The sequence below is a fragment of the Anomaloglossus baeobatrachus genome, chromosome 9, assembly GCF_048569485.1.
Source record: "Anomaloglossus baeobatrachus isolate aAnoBae1 chromosome 9, aAnoBae1.hap1, whole genome shotgun sequence".
Classification (NCBI taxonomy): Eukaryota; Metazoa; Chordata; class Amphibia; order Anura; family Aromobatidae; genus Anomaloglossus; species Anomaloglossus baeobatrachus.
Genome location: NC_134361.1, coordinates 58,853,431 through 58,881,070, shown reverse-complemented (window position 1 = coordinate 58,881,070; position 27,640 = coordinate 58,853,431). Strand labels below are relative to the sequence as shown.

Sequence of the window (27,640 nt, the reverse complement as noted above, 5' to 3'; positions counted from 1 at the left end):
GTGATGTGGGGCTTCCTATACCCCAGTGTTTAGAAATCTCGAATTTTTACAGAAAATGCAAAGATCATGTTTGTTTTAATCGTTTTCTTATTGGCGATTGATTACACATGAGTATACCAAATTTTTGACACCCACAACTATCGGAAAATGTAATAAATTGATGATTCATACCAGCATTTTCCAATTAATGCCAGCTGAACATAATTTGCAAACCCCACCTCACCAGTTGAGGGTTAATGAAGCAAAACATGGGGAATCATAAGGCCTTGTCCAAGTAGTAGACAACCCCTTTAATATTTTCAAAATGTATCATTTAAGCTATTTAGCTCACAGAGTGTTTATTAATCTATATAGAATTGCATCAAGCTGCAGGACTGAGCCTTTATTTCTTTTCAGTCTCAGAATGAAAATAAGAATGTTTTAATTTGCTAACATCAATCAGAGATCTTTAAAATGGTAAGAAACTAAAAAAGCCCCAATTCTTCAAGGTATTTGTGGCAGAAAACTGGAATAAAACACCTATAATCATCATAAAAATTTTGCACAACACGAAGTTGCTCATTTTTTTTTACGTCATCGCTGTGCCCTGTCCAACCGACAAATTCATTAAAAGTTGCAGCATTCCTTATGCCAGAAATGTTACTCCAGTCCTTAATTTTGTAACATTTCTGGAGAGAGAGACACAAGCGCAAGTCAGTAACAAGATGCGCCAAATTCACTAAGTGGCATGCACTTCTTAACAAATTAGCTTTGTCCTGCACGCTCCTGTCTAAAGGGCACTTTACACGCAGCGATATTGCTATCGATATCGCTAGCGAGCGCACCCGCCCCCGTCGGTTGTGTGTCACAGGCAAATCGCTGCCCGTGGCACACAACATCGCTTACACCGTCACACATACTTACCTGCCTAGCGACGTTGCTGTGGCCGGCAAACCGCCTCCCTTCTAAGGGGGCGGTTCATGCGGTTCATGCGGCGGTTCATGCGGCGTCACAGCGGCGTTACTAAGCGGCCACCCAATAGAAGCGGAGGGGCGGAGATGAGCAGAACGAACATCCCGCCCACCCCCTTCCTTCCTCATTGCGGGCGGCCGCAGGTAAGGTGATGTTGCTCGTTCCTGCTGTGCCACACGTAGCGTTGTGTGCTGCTGCAGGAACGACGAACAACCTACATTCTGCAACAGCAACGATAATTGGCAAAGGAACGGCGTGTCAACGATCAACGATTAGGTAAGTAATTTTGATCGTTAACACACGCAACGACGTCACTAACGAGGCCGGATGTGCGTCACGAATTCCGTGATCCCAACGACATCTCTTTAGCGATGTTGTTGCGTGTAAAGCAGCCTTAAGACCAACCTATGCAACCCCAGTCTTTAGAAATTGATGCCAAATGGCTTTCGAAATTTGGAGAACTTTATTTTCAGGAAATTCAAAACTTTTGTTTATATGTGATGTGCTATGATTGTGGGTTGTCTGCTATATTTTTTTTTTACCACTTTTTTGACCTCATGTGATCTATGAGGGTATGTGCACGGGTCTTTTTCAGGTGCATTACCTTTGGAACCACTAGAAAAGAATGCTAAAAAAAAAGCTACAGAGAACAAACATATTGCACAGCAATGTAAAAACCAAATGTTGTGCAAATATTCCATCTTTTGTCACTTCCTTCAGGCTTTGAAAGATGGATCGCAATTAAAGGAAATACTATACTCATTCTTTGGATTAAGGCCATGTGCACACATTGAGTATTTGGTGAGTTTTTTACCTCAGTATTTGTAGCCAAAACCAGGAGTGGGTGATAAATCTAGAAGTGGTGCCCGTGTTACTATTTGGCCCCTTTCACATATACGTTTCTGCAGACGGACACCCGAACGTAGACCACCTACGTTCGGGTGTCCGTCTGCAGAAACGTATATATGCACAAAATGGCACAAAACAGAGCACACGCTAACGCAGTGCGCTTCATAGCAGTGAATGGCCCTGCCGGCGCATGCGTCCTGAGCACGCTTTGCAGAGTGGGGGAGGGGCGGTCCGGACGGATGCCCCGACGGGACCTGTGGATGTAGAGAAAAACGCAATGTGAAAGGAGCCTTATACTGTCAATCTATTCTGATTGTTCCACTCCTGCGTTTGGCTACAAATACTGAGGTAAAAATCTCACCAAATACTCGTCGTGTGACGTGGCCTAAGGCTACAGTATCTTGTGTCACGTAGTTTCAGCTCGTCTCCTCTGTGTTACTCTAAATGTATGTGCCTAAGGGAATAGCGCAAAATGCCGAATATGCTTCATACTGATGGTTTTTATTAAACAATTAAACCTGTGTGTACACTGCAGTGGATTTCCTTCCAAGGTTTAATCAGAGACCATTTGTTGACATAAACAATAATGATATATCTATAGTTATAGCTATTACTTTAGCTATATTTACTGCAGAATTTTGGCCAAATGCCCAAGTTCACTGCCAAAGAATTGTGCCAGAAAGTTTTTCTTCTAAGCAGCTGGCTACTTAATCCCCTGCCTTCTGTTGTGGTATACTGTGCTGTTTAATGTCTCCAGCTGATCAATGTATCATTGGCTGCTGGCCTGCTGAGCATCTGCCCCCTCAGCCAAAAGAGCCCTATTGCACACAGGGCACGGCTGGGAGACTTCTGCTGTAGCCAGTTGTCTTACAGCCACACACAAGACATGAGTGAGAGAAGGAGGGGGATTTTGAAGACACGCAGAGAAGATTTCTCAGTTTTAATTATAACAGGGGACAAAATAAGATTAAACAAAAAAAAGGAAAGTAAAGGAAGAATCTTCTTCTTCTTCTTCTTCTTCTTCTTCTTCTTCTTCTTCTTCTTCTTCTTCTTCCCCATGTGTGTATATTATTATTATTATTATTATTATTATTATTATTATTATTATTATTTGTGTGCATTGTACATGTTTTGTGTTCCTTTAAGCCCCAGTGTTTTTTATTATTATTATTATTATTATTAATAATTAATTAATGTATGTCTTTTGAAATTCCACACAGATTTAACTAAATTGGCCAAGTAATGTGCTCCGTCTGTCTCTTTCCAGGTCTGTCTCTTTCCCCGTCTGCCTGTCTCTGTCTGTCTCTTTTTTGTCTGTCTCTCTCTCTCTGTTTCTTTCCCCATCTGTCTCTTTCTAGGTCTGTCTCCTTCCCAGGTCTGTCTCTTTCCCCGTCTGTCTCCCCGTCTCTTTGTCTCTGTCTTTTCCTGTCTGTCTCTGTCCCTGTCTACCTGTCTCTGTCTGTCTCTTTCCTTGTCTGACTCTATTTCTCTGTCTCTTTCCCTGTCTGTCTCTATCAAGGTCTGTGTCTTTCCCCATCTATCTTTGTCTGGCTCTCTGTTTGTCTCTCTGTCTGTTTCTCTGTCTGTCTTTCTGTCTGTCTCTCTCTGTCTCTCTCTATCCGTCTCCCCACCGACATCTTATTACCTCACATATAAGCTTCTTATACTATGAATGTATTTTGTTCCTATAGCAACCAATTACAGCTCCTACTAATAACCTGTAGTTCCAGGCTCCATTTACTTTAATGGAGGCATGTTTTTTGGAGAGTAACTGTAAAGCGCAGGGTTATCTTTCCTGTCAAAACATAGTCTACGACGTTCCCTGGGTCACATCAGGTGTCTGTGCAAAATGTTGTGATTGTAAATGCGACGGTGGGGATACACTTTTTGTTTCACTTTTTCCCCATTATGTAGATAGGGGCAAAATTGATTGGTAAATTGGAACACGTGGGGTTAAAATTTCACCTCACAACATAGCCTATGACACTCTCGGGGTCCAGACATGTGAGTGTGCAAAATTTTGTGGCTGTAGCTGCGACGGTGCAGATGCTAATCCCAGACATACACACACATACAGTCATATGAAAAAGTTTGGGCACCCCTATTAATGTTAACCTTTTTTCTTTATAACAATTTGGGGTTTTGCAGCAGCTATTTCAGTTTCATATATCTAATAACTGATGGACTGAGTAATATTTCTGGATTGAAATGAGGTTTATTGTACTAACAGAAAATGTGCAATCCGCATTTAAAGGGAACCTGTCATCAGAAATTTACCTGTAAACCTAAATGTTTCCCCATCTGCAGCTCCTGGGCTGCATTCTAGCAATGTTCCTATAGTTTTTGTGGCCCCTTTTATACCAAAATAAATACTTTATAAACTTATACCTTTTCGTATGCAAATTTTGAAAATTATCCATGGGGGCGGGCTGCCTGGTGTCGGTTACTGTCCTCCTGCCGATTTACGCCGCCCCTGGGCGCCCGTGGTCCCGCGCATGCGCTGTGTGACTGTAGCGGTACCGTGCACTGTGTGCACGTGTGACCGCTGGTGACGCTTTGCGCGGGCACAAGATTATGGGCGGCGCTGTGAGTGTCATCAGCAAGTGCCGCCCATAACCTCGTGACCGCACTTTCCCCTTTGCCTCCTGCGTTCTGCGCAAGCGTCTCCTCGTAACCTGTGGTGGCCTGATCCGCTCCTCCCATCTATTTCCTGCTGCAGGGCAGGATGGGAAGAAGGTGACGTCGGATCATTTGGCCAGCGCTTGCGCAGAACGCAGGAGGCAAAGGGGGAGAGCGCGGCCACGGTATTATGGGCGGGCACTTGTGATGCATTCACAGTGCCGCCCATAATATCGTGCCTGCGACCACGTCACCAGCAGTCCTCGCATGCACGGGACCTCGGGCGCTGTGGGCGGCGTCCTGATCTATGAAATGAAGCAATGGGGGACGGCGTAAACCAGAAGGAGGGACAGTAACCGACACCACATGGCCCGCCCACATGGACGATTTACAAGAATTGCAGACAAAAAGGTACAACTTTATAAAGTTTTTAATTTGGTTTAAAAGGGGGCACAAAAAGTACAGGAACCCGCTAGAATGCAGCCCAGGAGCTGCAGAGGGGGAATCTTTTAGGTTTAAAGCTAAATTTCTGATGACAGGTTCCCTTTAAACAAAATTTGAACGGTGCAAAAGTATGGGCACCCTTATCAATTTCTTGATTTGAACACTCCTAACTACTTTTTACTGACTTACTAAAGCACTAAATTGGTTTTGTAAACTCATTGAGCTTTGAACTTCATAGGCAGGTGTATCCAATCATGAGAAAAGGTATTTAAGGTGGCCACTTGCAAGTTGTTCTCCTATTTGAATCTCCTATGAAGAGTGGCATCATGGGCTCCTCAAAACAACTCTCAGATGATCTGAAAACAAAGATTATTCAACATAGTTGTTCAGGGGAAGGATACCAAAAGTTGTCTCAGAGATTTAAACTGTCAGTTTCCACTGTGAGGAACATAGTAAGGAAATGGAAGAACACAGGTACAGTTCTTGTTAAGCCCAGAAGTGGCAGGCCAAGAAAAATATCAGAAAGGCAGAGAAGAAGAATGGTGAGAACGGTCAAGGACAATCCACAGACCACCTCCAAAGACCTGCAGCTTCATCTTGCTGCAGATGGTGTCAATGTGCATCGGTCAACAATACAGCGCACGTTGCACAAGGAGAAGCTGTATGGGAGAGTGATGCGAAAGAAGCCGTTTCTGCAAGCACGCCACAAACAGAGTCGCCTGAGGTATGCAAAAGCACATTTGGACAAGCCAGTTACATTTTGGAAGAAGGTCCTGTGGACTGATGAAACAAAGATTGAGTTGTTTGGTCATACAAAAAGGCGTTATGCATGGAGGCAAAAATACACAGCATTCCAAGAAAAGCACTTGCTACCCACAGTAAAATTTGGTGGAGGTTCCATCATGCTTTGGGGCTGTGTGGCCAATGCCAGCACCGGGAATCTTGTTAAAGTTGAGGGTCGCATGGATTCAACTCAGTATCAGCAGATTCTTGACAATAATGTGTAAGAATCAGTGACGAAGTTGAAGTTACGCAGGGGATGGATATTTCAGCAAGACAATGATCCAAAACACCGCTCCAAATCTACTCAGGCATTCATGCAGAGGAACAATTACAATGTTCTGGAATGGCAATCCCAGTCCCCAGACCTGAATATCATTGAACATCTGTGGGATGATTTGAAGCGTGCTGTCCATGCTCGGCGACCATCAAACTTAACTGAACTGGAATTGTTTTGTAAACAGTAATGGTCAAATATACCTTCATCCAGGATCCAGGAACTCATTAAAAGCTACAGGAAGCGACTAGAGGCTGTTATTTTTGCAAAAGGAGGATCTACAAAATATTAATGTCACTTTTATGTTGAGGTGCCCATACTTTTGCACCGATCAAATTGTGTTTAAATGCGGATTGCACATTATCTGTTAGTACAATAAACCTCATTTTAATCCAGAAATATTACTCAGTCCACCAGTTATTAGATATATGAAACTGAAATAGCTGTTGCAAAAACCCAAATTGTTATAAAGAAAAAAGGTTAACATTAATAGGGGTGCCCAAACTTATTCATATGAATGTACATACATACATACATACACACATTCAGCTTTATATATTAGATTATTATTAATAATAATAATATTATTATTATATTTTGTACATTTTAAATGTTTTGTGTTCCGTTAATGCCGAAATGTTTTATATTATTATTATTATTTGTACATTTTAAAAGTTTTGTGTTCCTTTAATGCTCACGTCTTCTAGTCACTCTCAGTCCATGATGGCTTTCACGCATTTATTCCAAATGAATAAATCATAAAAGTATCCAAAAGACAAATCACACGTGTCCTTTTCATGGCCTTATGGAGCATCTGCTAACCCGACATTACTAACTGTGTTTGTTGCTCTTCCAGGGAGTTTATAATGAAGCTGAAAGCCTATAGTCATTTCTATGGCAGTCTGCCTGCCCTTGTCTGTCGTCACGCCACTGTGGCTGAAAATGACACGTCCTGCTGGAATGGACAAGAACTAGTGGAGAGGTAAATCTTTCCTAGGTATCTGTATTACCCGATCTGTGCCGTGTTCCTTGTAGATGCTGCATTGGATTCATGTAATCGCTTCATCATAACATTTTGGGGATCAATTTTATTTTTAATTTTCTTCTCTTTTTTTTTTAACATTGTGTAAATGTTTCTACCTGGTTTTAGCCGACCTCCAGATTACCATTAATATTGTGTAATGTGTAATAATCTATCAGCATGTGGGTGCACAGCCTCTAATTAAGGGAAATTGAGGGGTCGCATATCTAATTGTCAATTACTGTGCATGGAGGAATGTAGAACTGCAGGGACGAAAAAGTTTTAACAAGAGTCTGAGTTTGAAAAACAGTTAAATTACAGTCTGCGGTTCCCTATAGTAGCTTTATTATATATTCCCTCACCTATAATCATCTCATAGTAAAATGTAACCCCGTAAGGACCAAGCTTCTTCTTTTTGTCACATTCCAAGAACCATCATTTTTAATAGTACAATTATGATGATAAATTATATATATAGTGCTCCAAAAAATAAAGGGAACACCAAAATTCAAAATCCTTGTTTAAGTGTTCTCTTTATTTTTTGGAGCAGTATATATACAGTACAGACCAAAAGTTTGGACACACCTCATTCAAAGAGTTTTCTTTATTTTCATGACTCTGAAAATTGTAGGTTCACATTGAAGGCATCAAAACTATGAATTAACACATGTGGAATAAAATACTTAAAAAGGGTGAAACAACTGAAAATATGTCTTATATTCTAGATTCTCCAAAGTAGCCACCTTTTGCTTTGATTACTGCTTTGCACACTCTTGGCATTCTCTTGATGAGCTTCAAGAGGTAGTCACCAGAAATGGTTTTCACTTCACAGGTTTGCCCTCTCAGGTTTAATAAGTGGGATATCTTGCCTTATAAATGGGGTTGGGGCCATCAGTTGTGTTGTGCAGAAGTCTGGTGGATACACAGCTGATAGTCCTACTGAATAGACTGTTAGAATTTGTATTATGGCAAGAAAAAAGCAGCCAAGTAAAGAAAAATGAGTGGCCATCATTACTTTAAGAAATGAAGGTCAGTTAGTCCAAAAAATTGTGAAAACTTTGAAAGTATCCCCAAATGCAGTGGCAAAAACCATCAAACGCTACAAAGAAACCGGCTCACATGAGGACCGGCCCAGGACAGGAAGACCAAGAGTCACCGCTGCTGCAGAGGATAAGTTTATCCGAGTCACCAGCCTCAGAAATCGCAGGTTAAAGGCAGCTCAGATTAGAGACCAGGTCACTGGCCACACAGAGTTCTAGCAGCAGACACTTCTCTAGAGCAACTCTTAAGAGGATACTTTGTGCAGCAGGCCTTCATGGTAAAAGAGCTGCTAGGAAACCACCGCTAAAGGCCGCTTTACACGCTGCAATATCGTGACCGATATCGCTAGCGTGCGTACCCGCCCCCATCGGTTGTGCGACATGGGCAAATCGCTGCCTATGGCGCACTACATCGCGCGGACCCGTCACACTACTTACCTGCTCTGCAACGTTGCTGTGACCGGCGAACCGCCTCCTTTCTAAGGGGGCAGTTCGTTCAGCGTCACAACAACGTCACAGCAGCGTCACTGAACCCAATAGAAGTGGAAGGGCGGAGATGAGCGGGACGTAACATCCCGCCCACCTCCTTCCTTCCTCATCGCCGGCGGGCGCAGATAAGGTGAGGTTCTTCGTTCCTGCGGTGTCACACATAGCGATGTGTGCTACCGCAGGAACGACGAACTACGTCGTACACGCAGCAGCAGCGATAATCGAGACTAGGGGGCGTGTCACGGTGAGCGATTTTGAATGTTTTTGCGACGATTCAAAATCGCTTATAGGTGTCACACATAACGACATCGCTAATGCGGCCGGATGTGCATCACAAATTCTGTGACCCCAACGAGATCGCTTGAGCAATGTCACAGCGTGTAAAGCGGCCTTAAGGATAGACAACAAGCAGAAGAGACTTGTTTGGGCGAAAGAACACAAGGAATGGACATTAGACCAGTGGAAATCTGTGCTTTGGTCTGATGAGTCCAAATTTGGGATCTTTGGATCCAACCACCGTGTCTTTGTGCGACACAGAAAAGGTGAATAGATGGACTTTACATGCCTGGTTCCCACCGTGAAGCATGGAGGAGGAGGTGTGATGGTGTGGGGGTGCTTTGCTGGTGACACTGTTGGGGATTTTTTCAAAATTGAAGGCATACTGAACCAGCATGGCTACCACAGCATCTTGCAGTGGCATGCTATTCTATCCGGTTTGCATTTAGTTGGGCCATCATTTATTTTTCAACAGAACAATGACCCCAAACACACCTCCAGGCTGTGTAAGGGCTATTTGACTAAGAAGGAGAGTGATGGGGTGCTACGTCAGATATCCTGGCCTCCACAGTCACCAGACCTGAACCCAATCGAGATGGTTTGGGGTGAGCTGGACCGCAGAGTGAAGGCAAAACGGCCAACAAGTGCTAAGCATCTCTGGGAACTCCTTCATGACTGTTGGAAAACCATTTCCGGTGACTACCTCTGAAAGCTCATCAAGAGAATGCCAAGAGTGTGCAAAGCAGTAATCAAAGCAAAAGGTGGCTACTTTGAAGAACCTAGAATACGACATATTTTCAGTTGTTTCATATTTTTTTGCTATGTAATTCATTCCAAATGTGTTAATTCATAGTTTTGATGCCTTCAATGTGAATCTACAATTTCCAGAGTCATGAAAATAAAGAAAACTCTTTGAATGAAAAGGTGTGTCCAGACTTTTGGTCTGTATTGTGTGTGTGTGTGTGTGTATATATATATATATATATATATATATATATATATATATATATATATATATATATATATATATATATATATATATTGATCTTAAATCAAGTGGTCTCTGGCACAAATTAAGAGACCATTTCCAAATGTTCAGTTTTTCTGATTTTTCTCTTTATAGGTAGATTTTTCAGTAAAATGTAAATTGTTCTTTTATTCTATAAACTACTGACAACGTCTCCAAATTTCCAAGCAAAACATTTTGTATTTATTCTCGGAAAATGAGAAATAGTCAAAATAACAACACAGTACATTGCTTTCAGACCTCAAATAGTGCAAAGAAAACAAGTTTATAGTGATTTAGAAACAACAATACTAATGTTTTAACTCAGGAAGTGTTCAGAAATCATTATTTTGTGGAATAGCCATGATTTTGTAATCACAGCTTTCATGCATCTTGGCTGCTTTCCACCAGTCTTTCACACTGCTTTTGGGTGACCTTATGCCACTCCTGGTGCAAAAATTTAAGCAGTTCTTCTTTGCTTGATGGCTTGTGACTATCCATCTTCCTCTTGATTACATTCCAGAGGATTTCAATGGGGTTCAGGTCTGGAGATTGGGCTGGCCATGACAGAGTTTTGATGTTGTGGTTCTTCATTCCATTTACACATTGATTGACTGTGTGGCATGGCGCATTGTCCTACTGGAAAAACCAGTCCTCAGAGTTGGGGAACATTGCCTGAGCAGAAGGAAGCAATTATTTTTCCAAGATAACCTTGTATGCAGCTTGGTTCATACGTCCTTCGCAAAGATGTTTGTTGAATATTCTTTACCTAATTTTCAGCTTTGCCCAACCACTGGTCATCTAATGGTTAGACGGAGACCTGGAAAGGTGTACAAGCCACAGTATCTTGCACCCACTGTGATATTTGGTGGCGGATCGGTGATGATCTGGGGATGTTTCCGCAAGGCTGGAATTGGGCAGATTAAACTTTGCGAAGGAAGCATGAAGCAAGCCACATACAAATAAATAAATAATTAAAAAAAACCCCGATGTGCGGCCCCCCCTAATTTTCATCCCCAGCCATGATAATGCCGGCTGGGGGCTGGTATTCCAGCCTGCAGTCGCCCAGTATTGCCGCATCTATTAGATGTGACAATCCCGGTGCAATACCGGCTCTTCTCGATTGCCCTGGAGCGGTGACAATCGGGGTAATAAGGGGTTAATAGCAGCGCATAGCTTCTACTAAATCCTAGGTTAGCAATGACACAGGCGTCTATGAGATACTTGCATCACACTGACCTGTAAGTTAATGTAAATAAACACAGACAGAGAAAAATCTTTTATTTGGAAAAAAAATACAAAAACACGCACCCTTCTTCACCTCTTTATTAACACCCAACACCCTTCAGCTCCGTCGTAATCCACACGAGGTCCCATGCCACTTCAGCTCTGCTACATAGCCAGCGGCCATAGAGCACGACCGCTGGCAGTGCAGGCAATGGCAGCCGCGATGAAAGCACGGCAAGCAGATACTGTCACAGGCTGGGGGCGCGTCTGCCTACAACCAATCACAGACGAGAAAATGGCCGGTGGGTGGGGAAAACACGGAAGGCTGTGAGTATACGATGCACAGTACAGGAAGTGAATGCGCGACCCGGAAGCAGTGTGCCGCCATGACACCGAGTCTCGGTAGGTATGAAACGCTGTTTTATTTCTGTTTTTCTTTATTTTTCAATTATTTTCCCCTGTGCCGGATACAGATCGTGCACCTGGAAATCTTTGAAACCACATTACAGTTTGGATCCGCTCAGCCCTACTCCCAATCTCTTATTGTCTTATACCACTGTGGGTGTGTGTTGGCTAACAGAGTTTTGGTTTCCCCTGTCTGTCTATTTCTGCATATTTCAACACACTACTGTCCCATCCCTCCCTGGGGGAGAGGGAATAAGATCAGGACTGGTCAGGAGCAGGGCCAGGAAGGAGACTCAGACCTTTCCACTATTAGGAGTATCCCTGAAGTTAGGGATATCATAGGGCCTCCCTAGTTTGAGGGTCAGCTTAGGAGCTATTCTGTGGTATGTGAATTAGCAAACCTAAAACTCATTATTGACCCTTTAATGAACCTTAACACATGATTTAAGAATCTCTAAAGACACGTGTTTTAGGGTTGTTGCCTCTCATCAGTTCAAAACACGAGATCTCGGTTATAGGTAATGTAGATTTTGGGATAATATTTGTATGGGGCTGTAGACTGTACTGGAACCATATTAAAGGAGAAATTTAAATAATTAGTGCCTCTGTAAAAGCTGTAGATGTTTAGGACCATTTTTGTAGTGGGCAATGTGCACTTGATTATTAGGGACTAGCGATGAGTGGACTCACAGATAACTGGGACCGGCAGGTCTTGTGTTATCTGGTTTTTAAAATCCAGTTCCGGGCCAGATTCTGGTCCCAATATAAGTCTATGGGGACCAAAATCTGGCAATTAAAAATGTTGGTAGAAGTGATAGGGGGATAGGAGCAAGCGTGCTATACTTATGGAGGCTCTGGTGTGGCTATACAGTGGAACTTCGCTTAACGAATAACCCAGTTAATAAGAATTTCGCTTAACAAGCAAAGCTTTCTGTAAATTTGTAACTCCGTTTACGAGAAAGCTTTGCTATACGAGCAAAATACTCACCGCGCACACTTCCGGTTCCGTACATCCACTGCACTCTGACCCGCACTTGCAGTCCACACAAACACACACAAACACGCACGCACACACACATACAGTATTATGCTCACTTTACCTTCCGTTCCATCGCTGGCCTCATGGTTCTTGTAATTCGCCAGTATATCGTGACGAGGGAGGAATCCACGCGGCGAACTACAAGATCCAGGATGCCGGTGAGGGAACGGAAGATAAGGGGAGCATAATATGTGTACCTTCCCTTCCATCGCCAGCCTCCTGGGTCCTGTAGTTCGCCGGTATAGGCTGTGCTTCGGCAACCATAGCGACAAAACAGGAACTTCCTCTGTCACCACTACTCAAAGGCAGCGCACTGGCCAATCAGAGGCAAGCGGCTCCTGCCTTTGATGTCAGCGCTCTGGGTGTGGAAGTTCCTCCCTCGTCATCATGGTAACCCGATACACAGCCCGTAACACCGAACAGCAAGTCCCAGGAGACTGTCGATGGAACGAAAGGTAAGGTGAGCACAATATGTGTGTTTGTGTGTGTTTGTGTGTGTTTGTGTGTGTTTGTGTGTGTTTGTGTGTGTTTGTGTGTGTTTGTGTGTGTTTGTGTGTGTTTGTACGTGTTTGTATGTGTTTGTACGTGTTTGTATGTGTTTGTGTTTTGTGTTGTGTTTGAATGACACAATAGGGGACCAGGATGGGACATTTAACAAGTTGTGGAACGAATTGTCTGCATTGCAATGATTTCCTATGGGAAATCTTGCTTTGCTGAACGAGTAACTTGGTTAACAAGCACACTCCCAGAACGGATTGTTCTCGTTAACCAAGGTTCCACTGTACACTGCTTCCAGTCTCGCATCCACTTCTGGGGCCATGCATTAGGCTCATTCCATATGCACTGCTTTCCCCACCCACCATTGCCTGTGATTGGTTGCAGTCAGACACGTCCCAACACTGAAGGCTGCTTTACATGAGACGACCGATTGTGCAATTTCACAATTGATCGTACCCGCCCCCATCCTTTTTGCGTCACGGGCAAATCGCTGCCCATGTCGCACAAAGTCGGTAATCCCCGTCACACGTACTTACCTCTCATGCGACCATGCTGTGGGCGGCGAACATCCACTTCCTGGAGTGAGAGGGACGTTTGGTGTCACAGCGACGTCACACGGCCGATGGCCAATGGAAGCGAAGGGGCGGAGATGAGCGGGACGTAAACATCCCGCCCACCTCCTTCCTTCACATAGCCAGCGGCGGCCGCGTGACGCAGGTGAGCTGCTGTTCATCGTTCCCGGGGTGTCACACGGAGCAGCGTGTGCTACCACGGAAACGATAAACAACTAAATTAAACGATATTATGGAACCTAGCGACCAGTACACGACTCACGATTTGTGAGCGATACTGCGTCGCTAGGAGGTGTCACACAGGCCGGCATCGCCAGTGATGCCGGATGTGCGTCACAAAAACCGTGACCCCGAAAAGTAGTAAAGCAGCCTTGAGTGTCAAAAGTGTCAGCTGACTGCTTCCAAACACTTTTTTTTTTAAACAATAAAGTTTTTATTACATTTTTCAATTTGACTGCTTCCAATCACAGGCACTGTCTGCTTTTATCTTGGTATACAAATAAATAAATAAATAAATAAATTGGCGTAGGGTCCCACCGTATTATGATAACCAGCACAGATAAAACCCACGGCTACAGGCTGCAGCCCTCAGCCATGCACTTATCATGGCTGTGTATCAAAAGAAGAAGAACCGTATGCAGCTTTTTTAAGAAAAATATTTAAAGAAATACGGATCAACACCTTCGAAACCTCGCGGGTGACACCTAGTAGACATAACAAGAATAGAGGTTTTCTTTTCCTCAGTCCATTGCTGAAGACAGTATTGAAGGATCTTTTCTGTTTGATTACAGAGCTCTAACCTCACGTTACGACTGATGATAACATGCTGCTAATCCGGCGACACTAGCCAGACCTACTAGCCACATTCTTGGAGGCTTACACATGACCTTGTCAATGGTGAGATGATTGACTGTAGGTTTATCTCATCCGGCGCTATGCAAATGTGCAGATCTCGGCGACCTCTGGTGCAGTGGAGAAAACTTTCTTTTTAATGACTGTTACATTATCCAGAGACAAGATGGAAATCATTTACTTCTTAAGATCTGTTCTATTCTTCATATTCGAGTCATATAAATTCCCAGCACTATTAGGGAAGAATCAGCTGAAGTGTATAGCAGCGTCTCCTCGGTAAGTAACCTTAGGTATTAATTAACCTGTACTTACAAAGATGACCTAAAACACTACAGGGACGACAAGATGTCAGCAGATCATTTTTAAAAATTACTCATGCATCAAGAATATGCATCCATTAATATGAGTAACCAGGCCTGGGGTACTGTGCGACCTCTATGTGTCCAACAGGAGGATCCGTTCAGGGATATTTTTTTTTTATTTAATTTAATGTGCATTTAAAGTTTGATTTTTTTCACTTCATTTTAATAGAATTTAATAGCGTTTGTGTTTGAGACACCAGAACGCGTCTTTAAATCAACTGGAGAAGTCTCTTTTGTCGCGATTCAGCAGAAATATAAAGTGTGTGCAGCATTTTTAGAGGTTATATGCTTACCTAGAAATACTCCAGACATGCTGACTTCTTATATCATAACCCCAATTACATCACCCGATCTGCTTAAAGAGACGCTAACATTACAAAATCCGTGCTTGCCTAAAGCAAAGCTGTCACACGGAGATACCGTCTTTCATACCTTGGTCTAGATGTATCTGGCGGTTTAGCATTTCTTGTGGCTACGATTTCTGACTTATAGAAGTTAAGATAAAAAGAAATTTACAATGAGCTTATCATTTTACAACCTATTAACAGTACATTTAATAAAAAAAACATATATTCTATGTTTGCATATACATTATCGCTTACAGAGTGCTGCTGTATTCTTTTGTTTATGTACCGTGTTTCCCCGAAAATAAGACCTAGCAGGTGTTTTCAACATTTTCGGCCTAAAGCTTAAATATAAGCCCTACCCCAAAAATAAGCCCTAGTCGCGGTTCAATAATGAAGTGTCCATGCAGCTAAAAAAAGTTAACGAATACTGCAGGACACTTCATTATAGAAAGCAGACACCCCCTCCAAAAGAGAGAAGACAAAAGACCCCACAATCATACTAACCAGACACCAAATGGGAGGATCTGAAGATCAAATACCCACACATCAGATCTCACCCACACACATCAGATCACACACCCACCCACATCAGATCAAATACCCACACATCAGATCTCACCCACACACATCAGATCACACACACACATGCATCAATCAAATACCCACACATCAGATCTCACCCACACACATCAGATCGCACACCCACCCACATCAGATTGCACACCCACACGCATCAGATCGCACACCCACACACATCAGATCACACACCCACCCACATCAGATTCCACATCCACACACATCAGATCACACACCCACACACATCAGATTACGCACCCACACGCATCAGATCGCACACCCACACACACATCAGATTACGCACCCACGTGCATCAGATTGCACACCCACACACATCAGATTATGCACCCACACGCATCAGATCGCACACCCACACACATCAGATTACGCACCCACGTGCATCAGATCGCACACCCACACACATCAGATTACGCACCCACACGCATCAGATCGCACACCCACCCATATATGATCGCACACCCACCTACATCAGATTGCACATCCACCCACATCAGATTGCACATCCACACACAATCACAAATCAGATCGCTCACACACATCAGATCATACACCCCCAAATCAGATTGCACACACACATATGATCGCACAATCGCACACATCAGATCGCGCAAATCACACATCAGATCACAAACACACACATACACACACATCAGATCAGATCTCACACACAGAGCTGTGCTGCTCTGATCAGTAGAAATGAATGAGCGATCAGACTGCTGATCCTTATAGTCCCCTAGGGGGACTAGTAAAATAAAAAAAAGTATTAAAAAAAAAACAAAACAAAAAGTTCAAATCATTCCCATTGAAAACTAAAGGGTTACATTTTTATATAACTATACACATATTTGGTATCACCACGTTCAGAAACATAAAATCGATTAAACTGATTAGTAAATGGCGTAGTGGCAAAATATTCCAAGCGCCAAAATTATGTATTTTGGACGTCACAAACTTTGCGCAAAATGCAATAACAGGCGATCAAAATGTAGCATCTGTGCAAAAATGGTAATGATAAAAACGTCAGCTTGAGACACAAAAAAAAGCCGTCGCTGAGCCCCATTGTCAGAAAAATTAGAACGCTACAGGCCGCGGGAAATGGCGCAAAAAGTGCACACTTTTTTTGGATAAACTTCTGAATTTTTTTTAACCCCTTAGATAAAAGTAAACCTATACATGTTTGGTGTCTACAAACTGGTACCGATCGGAGGCATCACACCAATGCATCAGTTTTACCATACAGTGAATAATATACCCCCAAAACAATCATGCAATCACACTTTTTTTGCAATTTTTCCACACTTGGAATTTTTTTGCTGTTTTCCAGTACACTATATGGTAAAACTTATGGTTTCATTTAAAAGTACAACTCGTCCCACAAAAAACAAGCCTTCTTATGGCAAGATTGACGGAAAAATAAAAAAGTTACGCCTCTCGGAAGAAGGAGAGCAAAAATTAACAACGAAAAACGGAAAATCGCCCGGGACTGAAGGGGTTAATACAGTATCCAATGGAACAAAAAACGGGATTTTTTTTTTAGCCTTTTTTTTAGATTTGTATGGAGGAGTTGCCAAAATCCCTGCTGCAGTGTGTGCAAACCTGGTCAAGAGCTACAGAAAAACGTCTGACCTGTGTAACTGCAAACAAAGGTTTCTGTACCAGTTCTGTTTTTCTATTGTATCAAATACTTATTTCATGCAATAATATGCAAATTAATTCTTTAGAAATCACACAATGTGATGTTACATTTTTTTTTTTAATTCGGTCTATCCCAGTTGAAGTGTACCTATGATAAAAATTACAGCCCTCTCCATCCTTGTAGGTGGCAAAACTTGCAAAGTCAGCAGTGTATCAAATACGCTACAGTTCAAAAGTTTGGGGTCTCTTAGATATTTCCTTATTTTTGACAGAAAAGCAGATTTGTTTTCAATGAAGCAAACATTAAATTAAACATAAATCCCCTCTATACATTGTTAATCTGGTAAATGACAATTCTAGCTGCAAACGTCTGGTTTTGAATGCAATATCTACATAGGTGTATAGAGGCCCATTTCCAACAACCACCACTCCAGTGTTCTAATCGTGCATTGTGTTTGCTAACTGTGTTAGAAAGCTAATGGATGTTTAGAAATCCATTGAAAACCCTTGTGCATAATGTTAACACAGCTTAATACACTTTTGCTGATTAGAGAAGCTATAAAACTGACCTTCCTTTGAGCTAATTGAGAATCTGGAGCATTACATTTGTTGGTTCCATTAAACCCTCAAAATGGGCAAAAAAAAAGAGAACTTTCATGTGAAACTCGACAGTCTATTCTTGTTCTTAGAAATGAAGGATATTCCATGCAAGAAATTGCCAAGAAACTGCAGATTTCCTACAACGGTGTGTACTACTCCCTTCAGAGGAGAGCACAAACAGGCTGTAACCAAAGTAGAAAGAGAAGTGGCAGGCCCAGCTGCACAACTGAGCAACAAGACAAGTACATTAGAGCCTCTAGGTTGAGAAATCAACACCTCACAGGTCCTCAACTGGCAGCTTCATTAAATAGTACCTGCAAAACGCCAGTGTCAACCTCTACAGTGAAGAGGCGACTTCGGGATGCTGGCCTTCAGGGCAGAGTGGCAAAGAAAAAGCCATTTCTGAGACTGGCTAATAAAAGGAAAAGATTTCTATGGGCAAAAGAACACAGGCATTGGACAGATTAAGTTTGGAAAAAAGTGTTCTGGACAGACAAATCGAAGTTTGAGGTGTTTGGATCACACAGAAGAACATTTGTGAGTCGCAGAACAACTGAAAAGATGCTGGAAGAGTGCCTGGCGCCATCTGTCAAGCATGGTGGAGGCAATGTGATGGTCTGGGGTTGCTTTGGTGCTGGTAAAGTGGGAGATTTGTACAAGGTAAAAGGGATTTTGAATTAGGAAGGTTATCACTCCATTTTGCAACGCCATGCCATACCCTGTGGATAGTGCTTGATTGAAGCCAATTTCATCCTACAACAGGACAATGACCCAAAGCACACCTCCAAATTATGCATGAACTATTTAGGGAAGAAGCAGGCAGCTGGTATTCTATCTGTAATGGAGTGCCAGCCCAGTCACCAGATCTCAACCCTATGGAGCTGTTGTGGGAGCAGCTTGACCGTATGGTACGCAAGAAGTGCCCATCAAGTCAATCCAACTTGGGGGGAGGGGGGAAGCATGGGGCGAAATATCTCCAGATTACCTTCGCAAATTACCAGCTTGAATGCCAAAGGTCTGCAAAGCTGTAATTGCTGCAAAGGAGCATTCTGTGCCGAAAGCAAAGTCTGAAGGAGAAATTATTATTTCAAGTATAAATCATTATTTCTAACCTCGTCAATGTCTGGACGATATTTTCTATTCATTATGCAACTCATTTGATAAATAAAAGTATATTTCATGGAAAAGATAAAATTGTCTGGGTGACCACAAACTTTTGAATGATAGTGTACTTATTTTCCCCACCGTATACTAAACAAGACATTTTAAAAGTGCATTCTGTGCATTAAATAGCTTGGATGTCCTTTTCAAAATGAACTTAAAATTGGGGTTGTGCTTCAGTGAGATCTGGAGATAATCGTCCTGGTGCAACATATACATACATATCTTTTGTCTGTTCTTGGCTAATTTGTAGCATAAGTATAGTTACTCTAAGGAAGGCGTCTTTCTAACAATGCATTTTCCACAATGACATCACGTCATGTGACAGGTGGTCAGAACAGACGGATGCATAGTTGGGATTCAGACTAATAGCTAAAGCTTGTCAAGAAAATGTGACCTGCCCCATGATGGGGTGGACTCTTCTGGGCTGGTTCCACCTGTTAATGTTAATAGAGTGGCCGGAACGTGGGCATTGTGATTGCAGCACTACATTGTGACTCATTGAGGAGTTATTTTTCTATAAACCAAAATTATCAGCTTAAGGGTTCATTCACACGACTGTACGGTTCTTCCTGCTCCATTCAGTTATTTTTGCGGACCAAATTACAAGACCATGTTTTTCTATGTGTTTTCTGTAAAAACAGATGTCACATGGAAGTGCTTCTGGGTGTCATCCGTGTCCGTTTGTCCAATCCTTTTTTTTTGGAACATGTCCTATTCTGTTCCGCAGATTGTGGACCGTGGACCAATAGAACTCAATGGGTCCGCAAAAATAGCGGAAGCCACACAGAAGCACTTTCGTGTGGCTTCCGTATATGGGTGCCCCTGCAGTATATGTAATGTCCCAATTTGCTTCTCAGCCCAGGTCACCACAGGGGCTCACACAGCAGTGTGTGAGCAGCCGTGGGGATGACGAGCGCCAACATCATGAGGTTAGCTCAGTTCATTACCTGCGGTGATGAACTCCGCTGAACTCGTGACGTCAGCGATCGTCACTGAGTTCCATGACTGCGGCGTTCTCACGCGAAGTATCTTGGGAGCCCGCAACATCACCGCTCGTCACAGCCGTGGGCTGCCCGTGGTACTTGGTGTAAGAACACGGTGGTCGTGGTACTCAGTGATGAGCGCTGACATCACGGGTTTAGTGGAGATCGTCGCCACAGGTAATGAACTGAGCTAACCTCATGATGTCAGCGCTCGTCAAGCCCATGGCTACACACACACTGCTGTGTGAGCCCCTGCTGTGACCTGGGCTGACTTCACGAAGTTATCTCAAGTCACTGCACTGCTCTCCCAGCCAATGGGGAACATTCTGTTCTTCACTGACTGGGACAGTGAGTATGAATCTTCTTGGGCCCCCCTTATTGGATTACGCCGGACCCAGATTAGAGATTTTGCAGGGGAATAAATTGGTGAATGAGGGTGTCTGTTGTCATTCTTCCTGTAATAATTTTGATGTCTTTCAGGTTAGCATTTGGGAATCGTCTTGGGACGTCACTATGGATTATGTCAGACATTTTTTTTTTACAAATTGTAATAAATTGGTGAACAAGGGATGCAGTTGGGGGCTGTTTGTCCAAATAAAATTTAGTTCTCTTTGATCAATGACTGGATTACTAATGGGGGGTATCTGATAGACGCCAAACCCCAATTAATATCAGGGCTTGATGTCAGCTGGCAGTTCACAGCTGACATCACCCCCATTTATTACCCCGTTTGCCACCACATGAGTGCAATGGAAAGAGCCGATGCGAAGCGCCAGGATTGGCGTATCTAAATCTAATGGATGCGCCACTTCTGGGGTGGCTGCGGCGTGCTATTTTTAGTCTTGGGAGGGTGAGAATACCAGACCACAGCTGTTCGCTTTACCTTGGCTGGTGATCCAATTTTGGGGGGGACCACACGTTTTTTTGTTTTAATTTATTTATTTAATTTAATTTAAAATAGCAGTGTTTTTTGAGGGATAATATTTAATTTGGAGCTAAAAACAAGGCTAAACATCCTTTAGTAGCACATGAAAGGCACTAAACTAAAGGATGCAAGCTTACAAAATGCAGGGTAGTGGGACATTATATATGTCTTTTCTATCTCTCTCTCTCTCTCTCTCTCTATCTATCTATCTCTCTATCTATCTAGCTTTTAACTATATGTAATGCATCTTGGGTAAATTTATGGTACAAGCCCTCATTCTGTTTTGGTTTGCGGTCCACAAAAAATCGGAAGCCACACGGATAGAAAACGGGCCGTATACAGAACGGATGCAGTTGTCACACTAATGTAATAGCGTACACATGGATCTGTTTTTTTGTGGTCCGCAAAAACGGTGCAGTCATCGTGTGAATATACCCTAAAGGGGGCTTTACACGCAGCGACATCGCTAGCGATGTCGCTGTTGAAAGCTCCCGCCCCATCGTTTGTGCGTCACGGGCAAATCGCTGCCCGTGGCGCACAATATCGTTAGGAGCCGTCACATGGACTTACGTGCCTGGCGATGTTGCTGTGGCCAGAGAACCGCCTCCTTTCTAAGGCGGCGGTTTGTGCGGCGTCACAGCGGCGTCAATAAGCGGCCGCCCAATAGAAACGGAGGGGAGGAGATGAGCGGCCGAAACATCCCACCCACCTCCTTCCTTCCTCATTGCCTGCGGCCGCAGGTAAGCTGTTGTTCGTCGTTCCCGAAGTGTCACTCGCAGCGATGTGTGCTGCCTCGGGAACGACGAACAACCTGCATCCTAAACAATCAACGATTTTTTTAAAATGAACAACGTGTCAACGATGGACACGATTTGGTGAGTATTTTCCATCATTAACGGCCGCTCGTTGGTGTCACACGCAACGACGTCGCTAACGATGCCGGATGTGCGTCACAGAATCCGTGACCCCGACGATATATCATTAGATACGTCGCTGCGTGTAACGGGGCCTTAAGACTGTAACATTGTTTCCAGGATTCCTAATGTAGCCATGTAGGTGGTGCATGCTGGGACATAAGGAGTGATCATGGAGTCCTACTGCTATGAATCAGTCCTCAGGTATGTCTCAAGAGTAACCCTGCTTTGCCGTACTACTGAACTTTGCTTTAGGCTCCCTTCACACGTCCGTGATACACGTGCGTGTTTGTTCCGTTTCCGTATATAACGGAGACACGGACAAACATGCACCAATGTTAATCTATGATTGTGGTCACACGTGCGTTATTTCATTATGTCCATGTGCGCGTGTCCGTGATCCGTATGTGTTTGCATTTTGCACCGATGCATGTCCGTTATCTGCACGAAGCACGCAGACGTGGACACAATGAAAGTCTATGGGTATGTGCACACACGTTAGTAAACACGTATGCATCTACCTATAGTCCGTGTCCGTTTGGTGTTTTTATTTCTAGTGATGTCGGCCATTCTTTCTATTTCTGTGTATGTCGGTCAATCTCCCTGAGTCAGTCGGTCGGTCTCTCTGTCTCTCTGTCGGTCTCTCTGTCTGTCTGTCCCTTTCTCACAGTCTGTCGGTCAGTTTCCCCCCCTCTCTCATACTTACCGTTCCCCGATCACCGGCGCGGCGCTGCACGGCATTCACACTGCTGCGGCGGCTTTTACTATTTTGAAAAAGCCGGACGCTCATTAAACAATCTCGTATTCCCTGCTTTCCCCGCCCACCGGCGCCTATGATTGGTTGCAGTGAGACACGCCCCCACGCTGAGTGACAGGTGTCTCACTGCACCCAATCACAGCAGCCGGTGGGCGTGTCTATACTGTGCAGTAAAATAAATAATTAAAAAAACGGTGTGCGGTCCCCCCCAATTTTAATGCCAGCCAGATAAAGCCATATGGCTGAAGGCTGGTATTCTCAGGATGGGGAGCTCCACGTTATGGGGAGCCTCCACCCTAACAATATCAGTCAGTAACTGCCCAGAATTGCCGCATACATTAGATGCGACAGTTCTGGGACTGTACCTGGCTCTTCCCGATTTGCCCTGGTGCTTTGGCAAATTGGGGTAATAAGGAGTTAATGGCAGCCCATAGCTGCCACTAAATCCTAGATTAATCATGTCAGGCGTCTCCCCGAGATTCCTTTCATGATTAATCTGTAAGTTACAGTAAATAAACACACACAGCCGAAAAATCCTTTATTAGAAATAAAAAACACAAACATATACCCTGGTTCACCAATTTAATCAGCCCGAAAAAGCCCTCCATGTCCGGCGTCATCCAGGATGGTCCAGCGTCGCTTCCAGCTCTGCTGCATGAAGGTGACAGGAGCAGCAGAAGACACCGCCGCTCCTGACACCTCCACGCAGCAACTGAAGACAGCCACGCGATCAGCTGAGCTGTCACTGAGGTTACCCGCTGTCACTGAATCCAGCGTTGACAGCGGGTAACCTCAGTGACAGCTCAGCTGATCGCGCGGCACTCTTCATTTGCCACGTGGGGCTGTCAGGAGCGGCGGTGTCTTCTGCAGCTCCGGTCACCTCCATGCAGCAGAGCTGGAAGCGACGCTGGACCATCCTGGATTTCGCCGGACATGGAGGGCTTTTTCGGGCTTATTAAATTGGTGAACCAGGGTATATGTTTGTGTTTTTTATTTCTAATAAAGGATTTTTCGCCTGTGTGTGTTTATTTACTGTAACTTACAGATTAATCATGAAAGGAATCTCGGGGAGACGCCTGACATGATTAATCTAGGATTTAGTGGCAGCTATGGGCTGCCATTAACTCCTTATTACCCCAATTTGCCAAAGCACCAGAGCAAATCGGGAAGATCCGGGTACAGTCCCAGAACTGTTGCATCTAATGTATGCGGCAATTCTGGGCGGCTGCTGACTGATATTGTTAGGGTGGGGGGCTCCCCATAACGTGGAGCTCCCCATCCTGAGAATACCAGCCTTCAGCCGTATGGCTTTATCTGGCTGGCATTAAAATTGGGGGGGACCGCACGCCGGTTTTTTTAATTATTTATTTATTTATTTCACTGCACAGTATAGACACGCCCACCGGCTGATGTGATTGGGTGCAGTGAGACACCTGTCACTCAGCGTGGGGGCGTGTCTCACTGCAACCAATCATAGGCGCTGGTGGGCGGGGAAAGCAGGGAATACGAGATTGTTTAATGAGCGGCCGGCTTTTTCAAAATAGTAAAAGCCGCCGCAGCAGTGTGAACGAAATGCAGCGCCGAGCCGGTGATCGGGGATCGGTGAGTATGAGAGAGGGGGGGAAACTTCAGTCACTCGGGGGATTAGAGGTCACCGGTGAATCCTTCACAGGTGATCGCTAATCAGTACTCGACACAGACAGAGCCGCGTTATGAGGATAAAGTCGGGTGAAGTTCACCCGAGTTCATTCTCATCGTGCAACTCTGTCTGCTGTCAGCCGACATTTATAAACGACATTGTGCATCACACACACGGACATTCCACGTACACATACACGTTAATTCCACACGCACACACGGACGTTCTACACACAAACACGGCTAGCATACGCAATTCACACAGGTGCCACACGGACCATAAAAACGGACACAAAAACGGGACACGGACCCGAAAAAACGGCCCGTAACACACGTGCGTGTTTTTCACGGACGTGTGAAGGGGGCCTTAAACTGCTTTAAACCTCAAGTGTGTCGGAAAGCATCAACTCTGCTGTCCCATGTGCTGGCAAGCATCTCCCATTTTACTGTTCCACGCTGTTATATGTGCTGTTGAGCATATCCAGGACCAGGACTACTGTTCCTTGCTGCTCCATGCACCGTTTCATGTGCTGTCCTGCATATCCAGCTCTGCTCCTTCTCGCTGCTCCATTTGTTTTTTAACAACATATCCAGCTCTGCTGTTCCATGCTACTCCAGGTGCCATTCAGCATATCCAGCTCTGCTGGTCAATGCAGCTCCAGGTTTGCTTTTTCATGCTGCTCCATGGGATGGAGAAGGTTTTAGCTATCTGGATTGGCTTCAACCTTTGTACCTCAAGCCGCTCATCATATTTATTACTGGTAGTTCATCAGGAGGAGATTTATCCAGTTCTGGATCTAATTTCGAAGGGTACAAATGCTTGGACCTGGAAGGATTATGCAAGTCAAGCCTTCAATGTCTTCAAATCTTGGTTTTCCTCTGCTCTGGTTTTTCTCCATATGGCAATTATTGGGCTGTTTTTTCTCTCAAAGGTTGCCTACTCGCTAAGGCTGGATTCACACAATGGTATGGCATCCTATGCGAGTGCATTGGATGCGATATGCTAATGAGTGTCATGCAACTGTGATCCAATCCTGCGATCAAATCACAGCTGCAGAGGAGAGGGAGGGACCAATCTCCCCATCTCCTCCATTGTTAGCTGATTCGATTATCACACTGCACTTGGATGTCATCTGAGTGCAGTCCGATGTTTCAGTGGCACCCATAGACTTGCATGGGTGTGAGTGACATGTCTTTCCCCGAAAAACACAGCATATTGCAACTTTTCGCTCATCCAGGATTTGGAAGAGAAAAAAGCTGACCATCTGCTCTCCCTGATTGACTAACATTGGTCCCACAATGTGGGATTTTCTCACATTGCAGTCGTCCAAGAATGTTCTTTTACAGACTTCTTTTAGGTCAAACTCCAGCTCTGCTTTTTGTTTCCCAAGAAGTTTCACCTTATTGAAATATGTCGGAAAAATTGCTCTAACGTTTCAGGCGTACATAAAAGATGGTGACTAAACTACACTTTTGACAAATTTTGCCTCTTTTAGAAGAGTAACTATAAAAAGCAAGAAAGTAATAGAAAGATGAATATGATGAATGAAACAAGAATATGATGCAAACAAAAAAAGGAGCAAAACACTAAAAACTCAACAAAGAACAGGCACAAATTCAATAGATCGGGCCGTATGTCCTAAAGCAGAAATCAGGACACATCATATCAAGCCCCCTGGAGACTGCGGCTGCTGCTACAATGGCAGTTCAGTCACTTCATGGTCATGTATTCATTAGCAGCATATGATACCACTGCAGCGGATATGTGCCGACACGTCAGCTTCCTTTTTGCACTAATGGCTCAATGCTGGGGTGTCCAACAACTTCATCATGAAGCAAATGCTTTTAAAGTAAATCTATCATCAGGTTTTTGTCCCCTGAGTCGTGAGCAGCATAATATAGAGACAGAGACCCTGATTCCAGCGATGTGTCACTTTCTGGGATGCTTGCTGTAGTTTTAATAAAATCGTATTTTTATCAGTAGAAGATTATCCCTAGAGGACTAGTAAATGTGCGGCCATGTAGTTGTCACCTATCTGTCACGGAAGTATCCTAGCCGGTTGACAATTCAGTGGCAGCTGGTGCTAGAAGGTCAGAGATTGGCATCAAGTGTTTTTATCTGACAGTTCTGTGTTTTCAAAGCCTGTGGACTCTAGGACCCTGGAAAACTGTCAGTCCATCATAGCAGTTGGTATCCTCTGACTTCCTTTATTAACCTCACCCTGGAGTGGTTTGGGTGCGGTTTATAGTTTCTTCCTTTCTGAGACCTGGAGAGGTCATCTTCTGATACTTCTGAGACTTTTGTGGTTGCTGCTGCTCAGATAAGTGTTTGTGTTTTGCTATCTACCAGGGCTCTGGCGATTGCAGTCGTGTTCCCTTGTGTCTTCCTTTAGCATTTAGTGGGCTTGACAAAGAGCTCATCCCAACCGTTTCCCATTTAGGGCCCAGCACTATTGATACCTAGGGTCAGGTATCCGGCTCAAAGCATAGATGAGGAACCTATCTAGGGTGATGAGGGACCCTAGAGACCAACAGTAGGTTGTTCTCAGGGGTCACCACTCCCCTTTTACCTAGCTATAAAGCACTCCTTTCCCTTCCTGTGTGCTGTCCTATACTGATGGTATAGCCTCTCTCTCCTGCCGTGACAGTAGTCCTCTATATTAATGATCTCTGTATAAGCCCACTGATTGGCAACTTTCTGCCTATGCACAGTGTACACAGAACACAGCCAATCAGTGATGTTGGCGGGGTTATACACAGCTCTGCATTCAGTTAACTGGTAGTTCTGCTGCAGATAAAACTGTGATTTTATGAAAACTGCAGCAAGAAGCATGTGACACATCGCTGGAATCAGGGTCTCTGCCCCTACATCATGCTCTTCTCAGATGGCATAGCAAAAACCTGGTGACAAATCCTTTTAAAATGCTTCTTTTGTGCAACTGCAGCTGTGGTGACCCGTTGTTATTCTAGGTACGGGGAAGTACCAAGCGAAATTAGAAAGGGAAGGGAAACCCAGTGTCTAGGGAAGGGGAAGATCGTGACCCCTGACCAAACCTCCTGCTGGTCCCTAGAGTCTCTCCCCACCCTACATAGGTTCTTCACCTATGTGCCGAGCCACATTCCTGACCTTAGGTATCCCTAGTGCTGGGACCTAATAGTTAATGGATGGGATGAGCTCTTTGTCAACCCCACTACATGCTAAAAGAAGACACAAGGGGACACACACAGGGGAAACTGCATAAATTACTTATTCACAGGTGACTCAGGTAGAAATTCAGCAAAGTTTTCCACGACGATACAGAGGAGTACAAGCCACCTGCTTGCAACTAGAGCTTGAATGAACTGAAAAATATCAATTCACCAGTCCAAGGAA

The 27,640-nt window shown here is 44.0% G+C and overlaps 1 protein-coding gene across 1 annotated transcript in view; it reads left to right on the top strand.

Annotated features, from left to right (window-relative positions):
- Positions 1-27,640, top strand: part of GPC3 (glypican 3) — a 669,985-nt gene that overhangs the window by 367,172 nt on the left and 275,173 nt on the right. The window contains exon 5 of the mRNA XM_075323731.1: positions 6,777-6,902. Within this exon, the coding sequence (XP_075179846.1) occupies positions 6,777-6,902 (126 nt within the window). The remainder of the gene's footprint in view (positions 1-6,776; positions 6,903-27,640) is intronic.